Raw genomic sequence first — 13,203 nt, 5'->3', positions numbered from 1 at the left:
CTTTGCAACTAGAACTCTGTTTTTGGCAAACAATATACCGTTGGAAAGGTTTTTCAACAAGGATTCTAATGACACCAAAATTGAAAACATATTCTATTTATAATAAAAGTTATGCTTGATTTACAGTACGGGTTTTAATTGAAAAATCCCAATTTTATGCAATATTTTTCAGATTTGCAACAAACAATTTCATGCTAGGTAGAGATTCAAACAATGCTTTAATACCAAATGTAAAATACATTCATATTCCAATATTCATATAAAAGTTGATAATACAATCAATTTCATCATAAAATCTCCATGGAATATATGCGGAAGTAAATGACAAACCTCCAGCCATAGCAATTGTTGTTTAATCTTCTTGCTCCTTCAAAATACAGGATCTTCCACTGACTGCAATTTTAGAATGATGGTTTTGGGAATCTAAAATGACAATTGCTTCTAATGGTGACCTGTTAAGTCTCCTTTTTATATGCAGTTGTCTTTCCATCAAAGACAACTGCTCAAGAGAAGAGACACAACCGTATGACCACATCAGTCCACATCAGCATAAAAATGTAGGACCATAATGTAATTATATTAAAAGTGTAAGACCATAATGCAAAAAGTCTAACATACAGTTCCATCAAGGACACTTATCTTTGTTGGTTTCAAGATACGATCTTCTATCTGTTTCAAAAGTAGACAATTGAAGTGCTGAATTGAAATCCTAATACTAATAAAATATAATTGAAACCCTAATATTGTACTAATAAAACATGAATTATAAAATCAAAAATCAAAACACTAATTTTTGCAACTACAAGTTATAACCTTCTCATAGTAATAAAATTAGTTGGTCCCACCATTTTGACTATAGAGAGGTTTTACTGTATATATTATGATTTTTATTGTAAAGATAAAATTACTAAATAAATATCAAACATTCTTTGTCATGTTAATTGTAGACGGTAAAAATCTATGGTTACGAAAGGGACGGATCCTGTAAGGTTGAGGCCAATGACGATCTTCTAGACCAACACACACAAATAAGTAAGCGCGAAGCTCACGGGGGACACTGTTGTGGTGTCTATCGTAGGCACTCCGATGCTCAAGTCAGTAAGGCTTAAAGGGCTATTTAGTGAGGGTTAAGGGAAGGTTATCGGAATCTCGTCGGAGACTAGATATTAAACATTCTTTGTCAAGTTAATTGTAAACAGTAAAAATTTACAATTACGAAAGGGAATGATCTTGTGAGGTTGAGGCCAATGACGATCTTCTATACCTGCACACTCAAAGAAGTAAGCATGAAGCTCACGGTGGACATCGTTGTGGTGTCTGCCATAAGCACTCTGACACTCAAGTCAGTAAGACTTGAAAGGCAATTTAGTGAGGGCTATGGTAAGGTCACCGGAATCTTGTCGGGAGGCGATGGTTCTTGGGAGCAAGAACTTGGGAGTATGTAGGTGATATTGGAGTTGAATCCCTAATTAGAGGGCATACCTCGTTTTATATAGGGAGCTCAAAGGGCTTGAGTCCTAGTGAAACTCTTAGTTCATAATAGTTGAATTTGAGTAAACAGGAAAGTCTTGGTTTGTAGGAGTAAAAGTCCTAATTCATGTAAGATTCAAGATCTTAGATGAATTTGGATGAAGATGGAACTTTGATTCCTGAATAGGATAGCAAGCTAGTGGGCCAGGGCCTTTGTGAGTTAAGGCCCACTTCATGGAGTGGCCTTCATTCTTGGGTCAATCTAATCTGATAAACAACCCATGTTACAGAATTGGTTGATTTGTAGAGTGGATCTAAGCGTGAACCCAATTGGAGTTGGGCAATGTAACATTTGTTTCATCTTTGGGCTTGATAAAGTCCATTACGATTTTTGGCCCATACATTAATATTACAATGAAATATACTTTCATATTATTATTTATCAAATTTTCATTATAATGTATTGCCTTATTTTTTATTTAAATAAAAGAAAGAACAAATATTTACCTTCAAAATTTTGGGTTAACTTATATTTTAAAATATTTAACTATTGAAATTATAATTTAATGATAACAAAATTATTAATATTGAAATATATCATTTAACAGACAATGTAGAAATATTGTATTCAAAGTGAAGTCAAAAATAAAATTTTAAAGAGTGGAACTAGAAGAATGGCCCTTAGTAAACAAAGGAATGGAGAACCCATTCCCATCCCTTGTTTGTTCACGGATTAAATATAAAAAAAATGTTCTCACTTATTTCATCTTCCTTTTTATGTATTTATTTTAAAATATAGTATCATCATCAATTTAATTACAAGTCATATACCATTAATCTATTTTATCATTTTCATTTAAGAAAACATGTTTAATGTTTTAATAGAGGATGACACTATATATATCAACTTTTAATTATTAATCCAATTAACTCTTTAATATCTTAATCATTAGATTACAATGATAAACACTTCTAATGTGATTAGTTTAGTTGTTAATAAATATATACAAATATTAATTATGCATATTTTTTNTCGTTTTATATAGGGAGCTCAAAGGGCTTGAGTCCTAGTGAAACTCTTAGTTCATAATAGTTGAATTTGAGTAAACAGGAAAGTCTTGGTTTGTAGGAGTAAAAGTCCTAATTCATGTAAGATTCAAGATCTTAGATGAATTTGGATGAAGATGGAACTTTGATTCCTGAATAGGATAGCAAGCTAGTGGGCCAGGGCCTTTGTGAGTTAAGGCCCACTTCATGGAGTGGCCTTCATTCTTGGGTCAATCTAATCTGATAAACAACCCATGTTACAGAATTGGTTGATTTGTAGAGTGGATCTAAGCGTGAACCCAATTGGAGTTGGGAAATGTAACATTTGTTTCATCTTTGGGCTTGAAAAAGTCCATTAAGATTTTTGGCCCAAACATTAATATTACAATGAAATATACTTTCATATTATTATTTATCAAATTTTCATTATAATGTATTGCCTTATTTTTTATTTAAATAAAAGAAAGAACAAATATTTACCTTCAAAATTTTGGGTTAACTTATATTTTAAAATATTTAACTATTGAAATTATAATCTAATGATAACAAAATTATTAATATTGAAATATATCATTTAACGGACAATGTAGAAATATTGTATTCAAAGTGAAGTCAAAAATAAAATTTTAAAGAGTGGAACTAGAAGAATGGCCCTTAGTAAACAAAGGAATGGAGAACCCATTCCCATCCCTTGTTTGTTCACGGATTAAATATAAAAAAAATGTTCTCACTTATTTCATCTTCCTTTTTATGTATTTATTTTAAAATATAGTATCATCATCAATTTAATTACAAGTCATATACCATTAATCTATTTTATCATTTTCATTTAAGAAAACATGTTTAATGTTTTAATAGAGGATGACACTATATATATCAACTTTTAATTATTAATCCAATTAACTCTTTAATATCTTAATCATTAGATTACAAGGATAAACACTTCTAATGTGATTAGTTTAGTTGTTAATAAATATATACAAATATTAATTATGCATATTTTTTTAAATATATTTATAAAAAAACAGTGTCAAAATGAAGAAGGAAAATTATGAGAATTTGTAAAGTGAAATTTATGGTTATCTGTTTAGAGAGAACGTGGCAGTGAAATGAAACAAAACAAAACAATACAAAATCCTCTATAAACCCTTATTCCTGTTTCCTTAGTAAACTTCACCTTATCTTCTTACTCACACTCTCTTCAAACTCAAAACTACTCAAAAAATGCCCACCCAAGAAGACCAACTTCAACAGCAACAGCAGCAACAAGAAGAAGAAGAAGAAGAAGAAAATGAGGACCAAGAAGAAGAAGAAGACGATGAAGAAGAAGAAGAGCCCCCAATTGAGCCAGAATCCTCGTCCGAGACTTCCGACGACGAAGTCATCGGCGAGGACGACTACTACGTCACTGATAATGAGGACGAACCGCTAACCTACGTCCGACCCGGCGACGAGCCGCCTGCATCCGACAACACAGCCGAAACCAACATTCGCCGCTTTACGAGGCTCCTCAACAGCAAAAGAGTCAGAGAAGAACTGGAAGAAGAGGAGCAAAACTATGTTACCATCGAAGACCTTTATAATTTTCCCGAAGATCCGGAGAATTGGAAGGAGGAAGATTTGAAAGAGCTGTGGGCGGATGCTCCGTTGAAAATGACCAAACCGGGGTGGGACCCGGTTTGGGCTGACGAGGATGATTGGGAAGTGGTTAGGGAGGAGATTGAGGCGGGACGGGACCCGCCTATTGCCCCGTTTTATTTGCCCTATAGGAAACACTACCCGGCAATACCCGATAATCATTATGATATATCCAATCCCAAGGCTGTGGTCGAGGAATTGGATCGGATTGAGGAGTTTCTCACTTGGGTCAGCTACATTTTCGCTGATGGAAGCTCGTAAGTTTTTCTTGTCTACTTTTATTTTTTTAATTTCTTATGTGCTTGGAGTAACATTTAACTTTGAAACATTAACGGAAATTTGGAATGTAAATTGTAGATGATATCATTTCAGTAATGTAATTTGTACCATAGTGTTTTCATAAGTATTTTATGATGTTTTTTGATTGATTGTTTCAAACGTGTGAATTTTGTTATACATTTGAATGGACAGTGATAATGGGAGATTTAAGAGGATGAATTTTTCCCAATTGTTGTATGTGTTCTTTACTGTCTTGGAGTTTCGACATTTGTTTCACTAGTGGAGTGTTGAACCAGAAGGCAGTAATCGAGGAATTAGATTTATTAAGCCTCATTATTTTATTGTAAGCTTGTTTTAGCTCTTATTTATCTTGGAACGTATTTTATGGCTGTGTTTACATGTTATGTTGCATTGACATTTTCCCAATATATATTTATATGGTCATTCCTTTGAAAAAAAAATGAGAAAGAAATGGTTATGGATTTCAGGGTATAAAGTGCCTGAAAGATGGTCATATTCATGTTGGTGCTTTTTTTTTTTTTTTTTTTTTTTTTTTTTTCCGGTTGCCTTTCTATTGAAGATTACATGGCTCTTCTCTGTGTCTTGGAATTCATTCCATGTTTTCTTATAATTTATTTTTCTTGACATGTGTGATTTTGAATGAATGGGATTTCACATTTGATGATTGCATCGCGCTCCTTTTTTTTTTTTAATCTTTGATGAATTGGTGGAACCTATCAAATTTTAAATCTCATGTACTGCATTACACATTCATTTCACTTTATTGATTGGATTTGCATTTTCTCTAAATAAATATGCGTGTATATTTACTCATTATGTTAACAGAATATAGACCAATTTGATACCTTAAACTCCAAATACTTTATCCAAGAAATAATAAGATTAAGGGCTTTCCTAAGTGTGTTGGCCGCATATCACCCTTTCAGCATGTCTGAATAGTCTTTCCTTAATCAGTAGATTGTACATATTATATAGTTTTTTACTTTGCTTACTTTTAACTTATAGTGATTATTGCATCAATACAAGAATATTTAAAGCTGGTTTATTGCTGGGCGCTTTTGCTGTAATCTTGATTGTGTTGTTACACCATATTTTGTTTGATGCTATTAGAGGATATGAATTATGATTTTGGAGGTCTTTCAACCTCTAGGAAATTTGTATTGTATATTTTTTGTGAATTTGAGTTTATCACAATACTGCAGGTTGATGTGGGAAGTCCATAGGATAAAGTTGCTTCTGGAACAATCAAATAAGTTCTGTCAATGATGGTTCTCTGATTTCTATTTTTTTCGGTAGTTTGTTAGATGTGAGTTTTGTTAATTGTAAATTTTCTGAACCAATTGGGAGATTTGTTGTTGTTTTGAGAAAAAAAATTATATTTTATGTTGTTTGAACTACTAGTTTGAAGTGCTTCCCCTGCCTCCGTGTGTCATCTTATTCTATGACTTGTTACCATAATGATGCTTTTGTTGTTTCAAGGTATGAAGGCACCGTCTGGGATGACTTGGCTCATGGAAAAGGTGTTTATATTGCTGAGCAAGGTTTAGTCAGGTTTGTCTGACATCTATCTTAGTAGTTGCTGTTATGGTTCATTTCATACATCTCTCTTGCTAATTGCTCTCCAAAACACTTGGTTATTTACTTTTCATTCAATTTTGAGTTTGAAGGACACTTGCATATCCTGATTGGACTGAAAATTAATTTGGGGTTTAGACACTGTTTGACACTTGTCATGTAATCTGCAAGTTATATATTTAAAAAAAAAAAAAAAAAAAGGGAAAAAAATTCTTACAGAACTCTTGCTTTTTAGGTATGAAGGTGAATGGCTTCAGAACAATATGGATGGCCATGGTGTTGTTGAAGTTGACATTCCTGATATAGAACCTGTGCCAGGTTCCAAGTATGTTTATCATCATTTATTAACTCAATGGTTAGAAATCTGTGCAATCATTTCTATGTTATATAACTTAATTGAGTTGCTTTTTGCACATTTCCCCCAAAGGCTTGAAGCAAAGATGCGTGCTGAAGGAAAAATTATATCAAGAGATTTTATGTCCCTAGAAGACAAAAAATGGCTGGAGATGGATATTGAAGATAGCATTCGTTTGGCTGACGGCCGCTATGAAATTCCTTTTTATGAAAATGACGAGTGGATTAAACAATTTGGGAGGAAACCGTAAGATTTAACTTGAAGCTCTCTGATCCTTTCATTTCAATCATAATACAGTGATTCTGTCATTTGTCTTTTTATCAGTTTACTACAGTATAGGGTCCGTTTGGTTTATTATTCTGATACTTTTTAAAATAATATTTTGAAAAAAGTTAAATTGGGTGAGTATTACAATGTAGGATTTGGAAATTAACAAAAATACCCTCTATGTTTGTTTATTTACTAAACACCCCTAATAAAATATCAAAAGTTAATAAAAACACCCCCAACCCACCCATTAAATACGGACAGCCGGCGACCACCGCCAGAGGGTGGCCGGATTCGGCGTATGACCGGCAAGATCTTGTCGATCGTGGGCCGATACGACCTTTTCCGGCCAAATCCAGATTTGGCCGAAAAAGGCTAAGCATTTGGTCGTCAACAACGGCCAAAGATACGGCCGTCGTTGATGGTCAACGACGACCATACCTTGGCCGTCGTTGACAACTGGCTACGGCCAAAGATTTGGCCTTTTCCGGCCAAGTCCACTATGAATCTGGTCGGAAAAGGCTAGATCGGTGGACTACCGGCTAGATTTAGCTGGTAGTGCGCTATTATACCAGATTCCGGCCAGCTTCCGGCAGTGGTGGCCGGAATCTGGTAAATGTGGGTTGCTGGGGTGTTTTTGCAATTTCTAAAAAAAATTTGGGGGTGTTTAGTTAAATTAACAAATTTAGGGGGTTTTAAAGAAATTGAATAATATGGAATAATATTTTGAGAATAAGCCAATTGTACTGTTTAACTTTATTGGGAAAACCCAAAATGCTATTTGGAAGAGTGAATCAAACGGAGCTATAGTTTTTTGTTAGCATCATGTTTGCTGTTTGTTTTTGGATCAGAATTCATATTCTTGTTATGTGTGCCAAGGCACCTAGGCTTTATCTCAATGCTACTAGTTAGGACATCTAAGTTATACCAAGAGAACCACTTCCCTATGTTTTGACCATGTGCCTTGCTTTTCTGCCAAAGAATGTTGAGTGTTTAGGAGGTAAATAGGATTGTCTGCATTCATGTCATATTGAATACTAATCAGACTTAGTTCTAAATCAATTGAAAAGTTGTTATGAGAAGGTAACAAAAATTAGAGGAATGGTCACATCCATTGAATAACATTAAAAGACTTGGACTTACGAATATGTACATATAAAAATGTGCCAGATGAGTTTGTTAATCAATTTTTTAATGTTGTCTTTCTAATATAATGTCATTATAATTTAGTACTCTCACAATTAATATTAAAAGGGACATAATTACTTCAAAGAACTTCTTGGTCTGCAGCTTTATCCCATGTCTCAGCATGTAATTCAGTGGATTGTTGACTTAAGAACAATGCAGAATGATTTAGTATCAACAACCAGCTTACCATCTTAAATTGCCAACTCAAACAATTTTCTTTTTCAGGCTATGATTACCAAATTAAGTGTATCTAAGCTCAACAATTCTCGTCTAAAGTATGTTGTTGATAAATAGGACTATCTATTTCTTTTCATAGTGATATGATATATGATTTTTTTCCTTTTCCTTTTATGTCTGAGGAATCTTTTTCAAGATTATTGATGATAGTGGATCTGATACAGCGAGAAAGGTCGATACCGCTATGCTGGTCAGTGGAAGCTTGGAAGAATGCATGGGTGTGGTCTATATGAAGTCAACGAGAACCCCATTTCTGTAGGTCCCTGAAATATAACCACTAATCAGTGGATCCATTTCTGTTTTCAAGTTTTTGGAATTTGGGGGCTTAACTTTAATTTTTGTTAAAAATGCAAAATGGGCCTAGACATTATATGCTCTTAAGTCCGTTTTCCATGACTATTGCCTTTTGCTAGAAAAGATATGAAATTGATCTGTTACAGTTTTGTGAAATATGAGATGGAAGTATTATTTCTGGAGATGTCCATTATATTTGATGTTATGATTCAGTTTTGTTCTTAAATTTTGCAATTAATTTGCCCTTGTTATATGGTTTCTTTTCTCCTGTATGATAAACCTCACATGTTACATTTTTTTTGACCTTAACCGTTTGACTTTATATCCTGTATATAAATTCAGGGCAGGTTCTACTTTGGGGAGCTACTGGAGGACTCCGAAGGTTGTGATGAAGAGAATGTTGCGGTATATTAAAGCTCTTTACTTGTTCATGAATTATGTTGTGGTGGTGAAAAGAATCTCTCTCAGCTAGAGTGAAAATTTTTACTGATATTATGGTTCTTTCAGCTGCATGCAGGTCTTGCAGAAGTAGCTGCAGCTAAAGCTAGGATGTTTGTTAACAAACCAGATGGAAGTATGTATTTTTAATTTTGTTATTAATTTATCTGGAAAGGACTAGCTTTTTGATGTAAGGATTGTTTCATGTGGAAGCTAGTCAATTGCTACCCTCTAACTGACTAGGAATGCTTACTCTTTAACTCGTTGGACTGGTAGCTTATAATTGAATGCAGGTATGCAACATGGAAAAGGGACAATAATATCATAGGCTTACCGTGTACCCTCTTGTCAACAAATTATCATGCTCGTTGATTTGGGTGCATATATGTGATGAACCGAGTTATGTGACGAGATACATATGGAATTGCACAAATTATTGGTTGAATATTTCCTCAAAAGCCTTGACAATTATCTGATTATATGAGGCCCAAAAAGGAAAAAGGAAAACTTTAATTTACATTAATAGAGCTATTGGACATACTATACTGAATTGTGTTTTTGTCCTTGTTCTTGGTCGTGGCCTGAATCCTGTTTTCTGGAATGTACCTCTTTCATAGTTTTTATCTAATGGAGACTTAATTAATGATATAAATTAAACATGCACATTGTTTGGAGCTATTAATTATTATTATTATTTTTGCTTTGCAAAATTTTAGTCACTGTTACAACTCACACCTCTTTAACAATAATTTCATTTTTTTTCTTGCTAAAGTGGTTAGAGAAGAGAGGGGTCCATATAGCGATCCTCAACATCCCTATTTCTATGAAGAAGAAGATGTGTGGATGGCACCAGGCTTCATTAACCAGTTCTATGAAGTAATTGAACTTTATATTTGCCTAGTAAACTCGTTTGCGATACTCAAGGAACTGAGATATGAGTGCATTCATTTGGCAGGTACCTGATTATTGGAAAACATATGTTCATGAGATTGATCAGGAGAGAGAAATATGGTTAAACTCTTTTTATAAATCCCCATTTAGGATACCTATGCCTGCAGAGCTTGAATACTGGTGGGAGAAAGGTATATCATTCTCATCATTTCTCTGTATCTCTCTGTCTCTATTTCTCTCTCTGTGTGGCTTGGTACAAAGAATTTTATGTCTAATATTGGTGTTAAGTTCGGTAAGTGGTCTGCTTGTGATATGCAAACCATAAGACAAATGCTCTTTCTTTAAAGCACTTCAATCATTTCTTATGTTATCCTTTTTTTTTTTTTTTTTTTGGGTCATCTTGCTTGTCCTTTTATTTACTCCTTGCTAACCAAATATTGGTGATTTCTTGATGTAGAAAAGGTGAGTGGTTCTCTTTAACTGCTACCAAGACAAAATCTCTTGTATCTTAATAATTTTGCCTTGAATACATGTACCATTCCTTTTATTACTGAGCATTTTTATCATCAACCGAATACAGCTTTCTTGGTCTTTTATTAATATCTAATGTAACAAAATGGAGGACAAAATAAGAGGGATAAAGTTATTTTAATTTGTTTTTCACTTTAGTAAAAGATTCAATGTTTGACAGTTTAAATTTGGTCAATGACTGGTGAATATAAGAAACCTGGCATTTCGTTTGAAGAAGCAATTATGTGGTGTGGCACTTACCATGCTTAGTATTTCACTATTTTATTGTTAGCGTTCTTATTTCCTGCTCTTTTCTGGTGCATTAACTGCCTGTTTTATTAAGTTCTTTAGCTTGAAATGGATGTGCTATGCTTGATGTCCATTGCATTTTTCTGTATCAGAGGAGCCTCCCGAATTTATCTTGGTTAACAAGGAACCAGAGCCTGATCCCGAAGATCCATCGAAGTTTATATATACTGAGGATCCCCTCATCCTACATACACCAACTGGTCGATTAATTAATTATATTGAAGATGAGAAATATGGAGTACGATTATTTTGGCAGCCACCTTTGAAAGAAGGGGAAGATATAGATTCCAAGGAGATTGAGTTTCTGCCACTTGGTTTTGATGAGTTTTATGGACGACAACCGGCTGAGGAGAAAAAAACCATGTGGCAGCGTGTTGTAATGGCCATAGAAAAGGTATTTAAGCCAGTGCTTGATAAATTAGAGAATTGGACTGAAGAGCAGAAGAAAGTGAGTGAGTTGAAGATGCAGCTTTATGAAAAAGAACTTGATCTTATTGAGGCTGAATTGTGTCTGGAAGAGGCGATTGAGGACTTGGATGAGGATTTGAAGAAAAGAGAGGAAGAGGAAGAGAAGAAGGTGGATACAGGTTTGGAGGAAGAAGATACTTCTGCTTTGCCTAGCCAAGCTGAGAAGGTTATAGGTGAAGAAAAGGTAGAAGTGGGTGAGGGTGAGGATGAGGATGAGGAAGAAGAAGAAGAGGAGGAGGAGGAGGATAATACACCATCCAGTTTTGGATCTGTTACTGGAGATCAGGATTCATCAAAGAATGACCAGACGGGGAAAAAATCTGGGGAATCTCCCTTTTCATCGTTATCATTGTCATTTGCTTCTCGTAGCCTTGTTTCATCGGTGAGTTCTGATTCCCATGAAATATGTACTGTAATAGTCATTGCGAAAAGTTATTTGCTTGCTAATACAAGTTTGTGTTGCTCAGGTTTAAATTTGTGGATGTTTTTAGTTTCAGCCTTTAGCAATAGACAATTTAAACAGCTACATGGATTGAATGACTCAGGTTGATAATTTGTGTATAACATGTATAAATTACTTGTTTGCTGCCATGGTTGAAATGATAATTCCCCATAAGGGTATATTATTTGCTGCTTGTGTTTAGTAATCTAGCTTTTGTATTAACCCTGTTTGATTTGGAATTTAAATACAATTCTTTGTTTTCAAAAACAATGATAGAAGAAATTTTATGAAAATTTGTTTGTAAAATTTGACCAAATAGTGGATAATAATCATCTCTAAAGTATTCTATAGGAGAATTAAGTTATTTGCAAAGAATACAATGAAGTTCTGAGTCTTGGGTGGCGAGACAAGAATAGGAATGTTCTATTTGCCTGATTTGCATATAGATAACGGGTACTTGATTTTTTTACACAGCACAGAAGAAAGTAAAATTACAAAACATTGAAACAATATAATGGTGAAATTAAGCACCATATGGAAATATACTCACATCTCCCCAATCATGAAACGTGTTAATGTTGTGGCAGATTCTGTGAATTGTGTGAATCATTTTTGTGTAGTAGTTGTTATTTTGACAATTGCTTTGAGCGCTCATTATGATGAGATTCCATTCCTTATAGTTTGATTGGTTCATTATGTTGATTATATATTTTAACTGTATGAATGGTGTCCTTATTTTCCCCTTTTTTTTTTTTTTTTTTTTTTTTTAAATTAGGAACTTATGGAAATCAAATTTGAATTGAAATTATTTTCTTCTTTCCTAAATAACTTTGTTGGCTTTGCAGGTTCCATCTAGGCTGCAACAATCATTCTTATTGTGGAAGGAAGGCAGATTGCTGCCAAAACCAACCACTCCATGCATCCAGGACCACAAGTACCACCCGGTACCAGTTGATACAGTCCATTTTCCTTCAGTTCTGAGCCATAAAGGGAGTTTGAAGGCAATGATTCAAGCACACCAGAAATTCCAACCAAGAAACCGCTCAAATGGGAGATCTCATCTACATTCAGCGTCTGTTGGCCCCAAAAGAGTGGTAAAAGCAGCAAGAGCACACACCCACAGTTGGCTGCATGCAGCACCAGATTTAGATGTCGACCAAATATTATCTTTGCACACACCAATATATTTTTTTAAATCATATACAGATACTACAAGTATTGAGGCTCATTCTTCCCTTTAACAATGTGATGTAACTTGATTTTTTTGAAGAGGATCAGTTTTGTTGTAGCAGCAACTCATTGTCGGCCATTTTGTTTTTATGTACTTTTAGCTCTGCCTGGATTAACCTGGGCTAATAAAATGCAGAATTAGAATTTGCTTCGAGTTTGGACATATGTTTTTTGAAAATGCATTTGTAAATTATATCTTAGGAATTTTTGAAATTTGAAGTAATAAAATTGTCTGTTGTTGCTGGTGTTTTGGAAAACAACATTATGGATTAAAAGTACTTAAGAAGGTATTAGAGAGAGGCTATGCAACAACGTTATCCATGTTCTCTACTGTTCGCTACAAGAAGACAAACTCAAGGCTTAATGTTGGACGGAAAGCTGTCAGTTCAATTTCCGTTCCAACAAAAGGGGATTGTTCTATTACATTCAATAACTTCAAATGTGATTTAAGTTATAATTTCTTTAAACATTATTAATAAAGGTTACAATAAATAAACCACAATGGTCAATTTACAAAATTAGAGTAATCGACTTTTTCACACCT

General features: G+C 34.1%; 1 protein-coding gene across 1 annotated transcript; it reads left to right on the top strand.

Moving 5' to 3' along the window:
- Positions 1-3,660: 3,660 nt before the first annotated feature.
- On the top strand, positions 3,661-12,819 carry LOC116114662 (protein TIC 100-like). Its single transcript, XM_031400802.1, has 11 exons — positions 3,661-4,412; positions 5,935-6,006; positions 6,266-6,355; positions 6,458-6,631; positions 8,242-8,332; positions 8,714-8,776; positions 8,879-8,945; positions 9,582-9,685; positions 9,765-9,891; positions 10,612-11,369; positions 12,275-12,819. The coding sequence occupies exons 1-11, from the start codon at positions 3,742-3,744 to the stop codon at positions 12,668-12,670; spliced, it is 2,613 nt and encodes an 870-aa protein (XP_031256662.1). The 5' UTR covers positions 3,661-3,741; the 3' UTR covers positions 12,671-12,819.
- Positions 12,820-13,203: the final 384 nt, after the last annotated feature.

This window comes from Pistacia vera, unplaced genomic scaffold (genome assembly GCF_008641045.1).
Source record: "Pistacia vera cultivar Batoury unplaced genomic scaffold, PisVer_v2 Contig718, whole genome shotgun sequence".
Lineage (NCBI taxonomy): Eukaryota > Viridiplantae > Streptophyta > Magnoliopsida > Sapindales > Anacardiaceae > Pistacia > Pistacia vera.
Note: the sequence above shows the minus strand (reverse complement) of the source record. Positions and strands in the feature narration are given on the sequence as shown.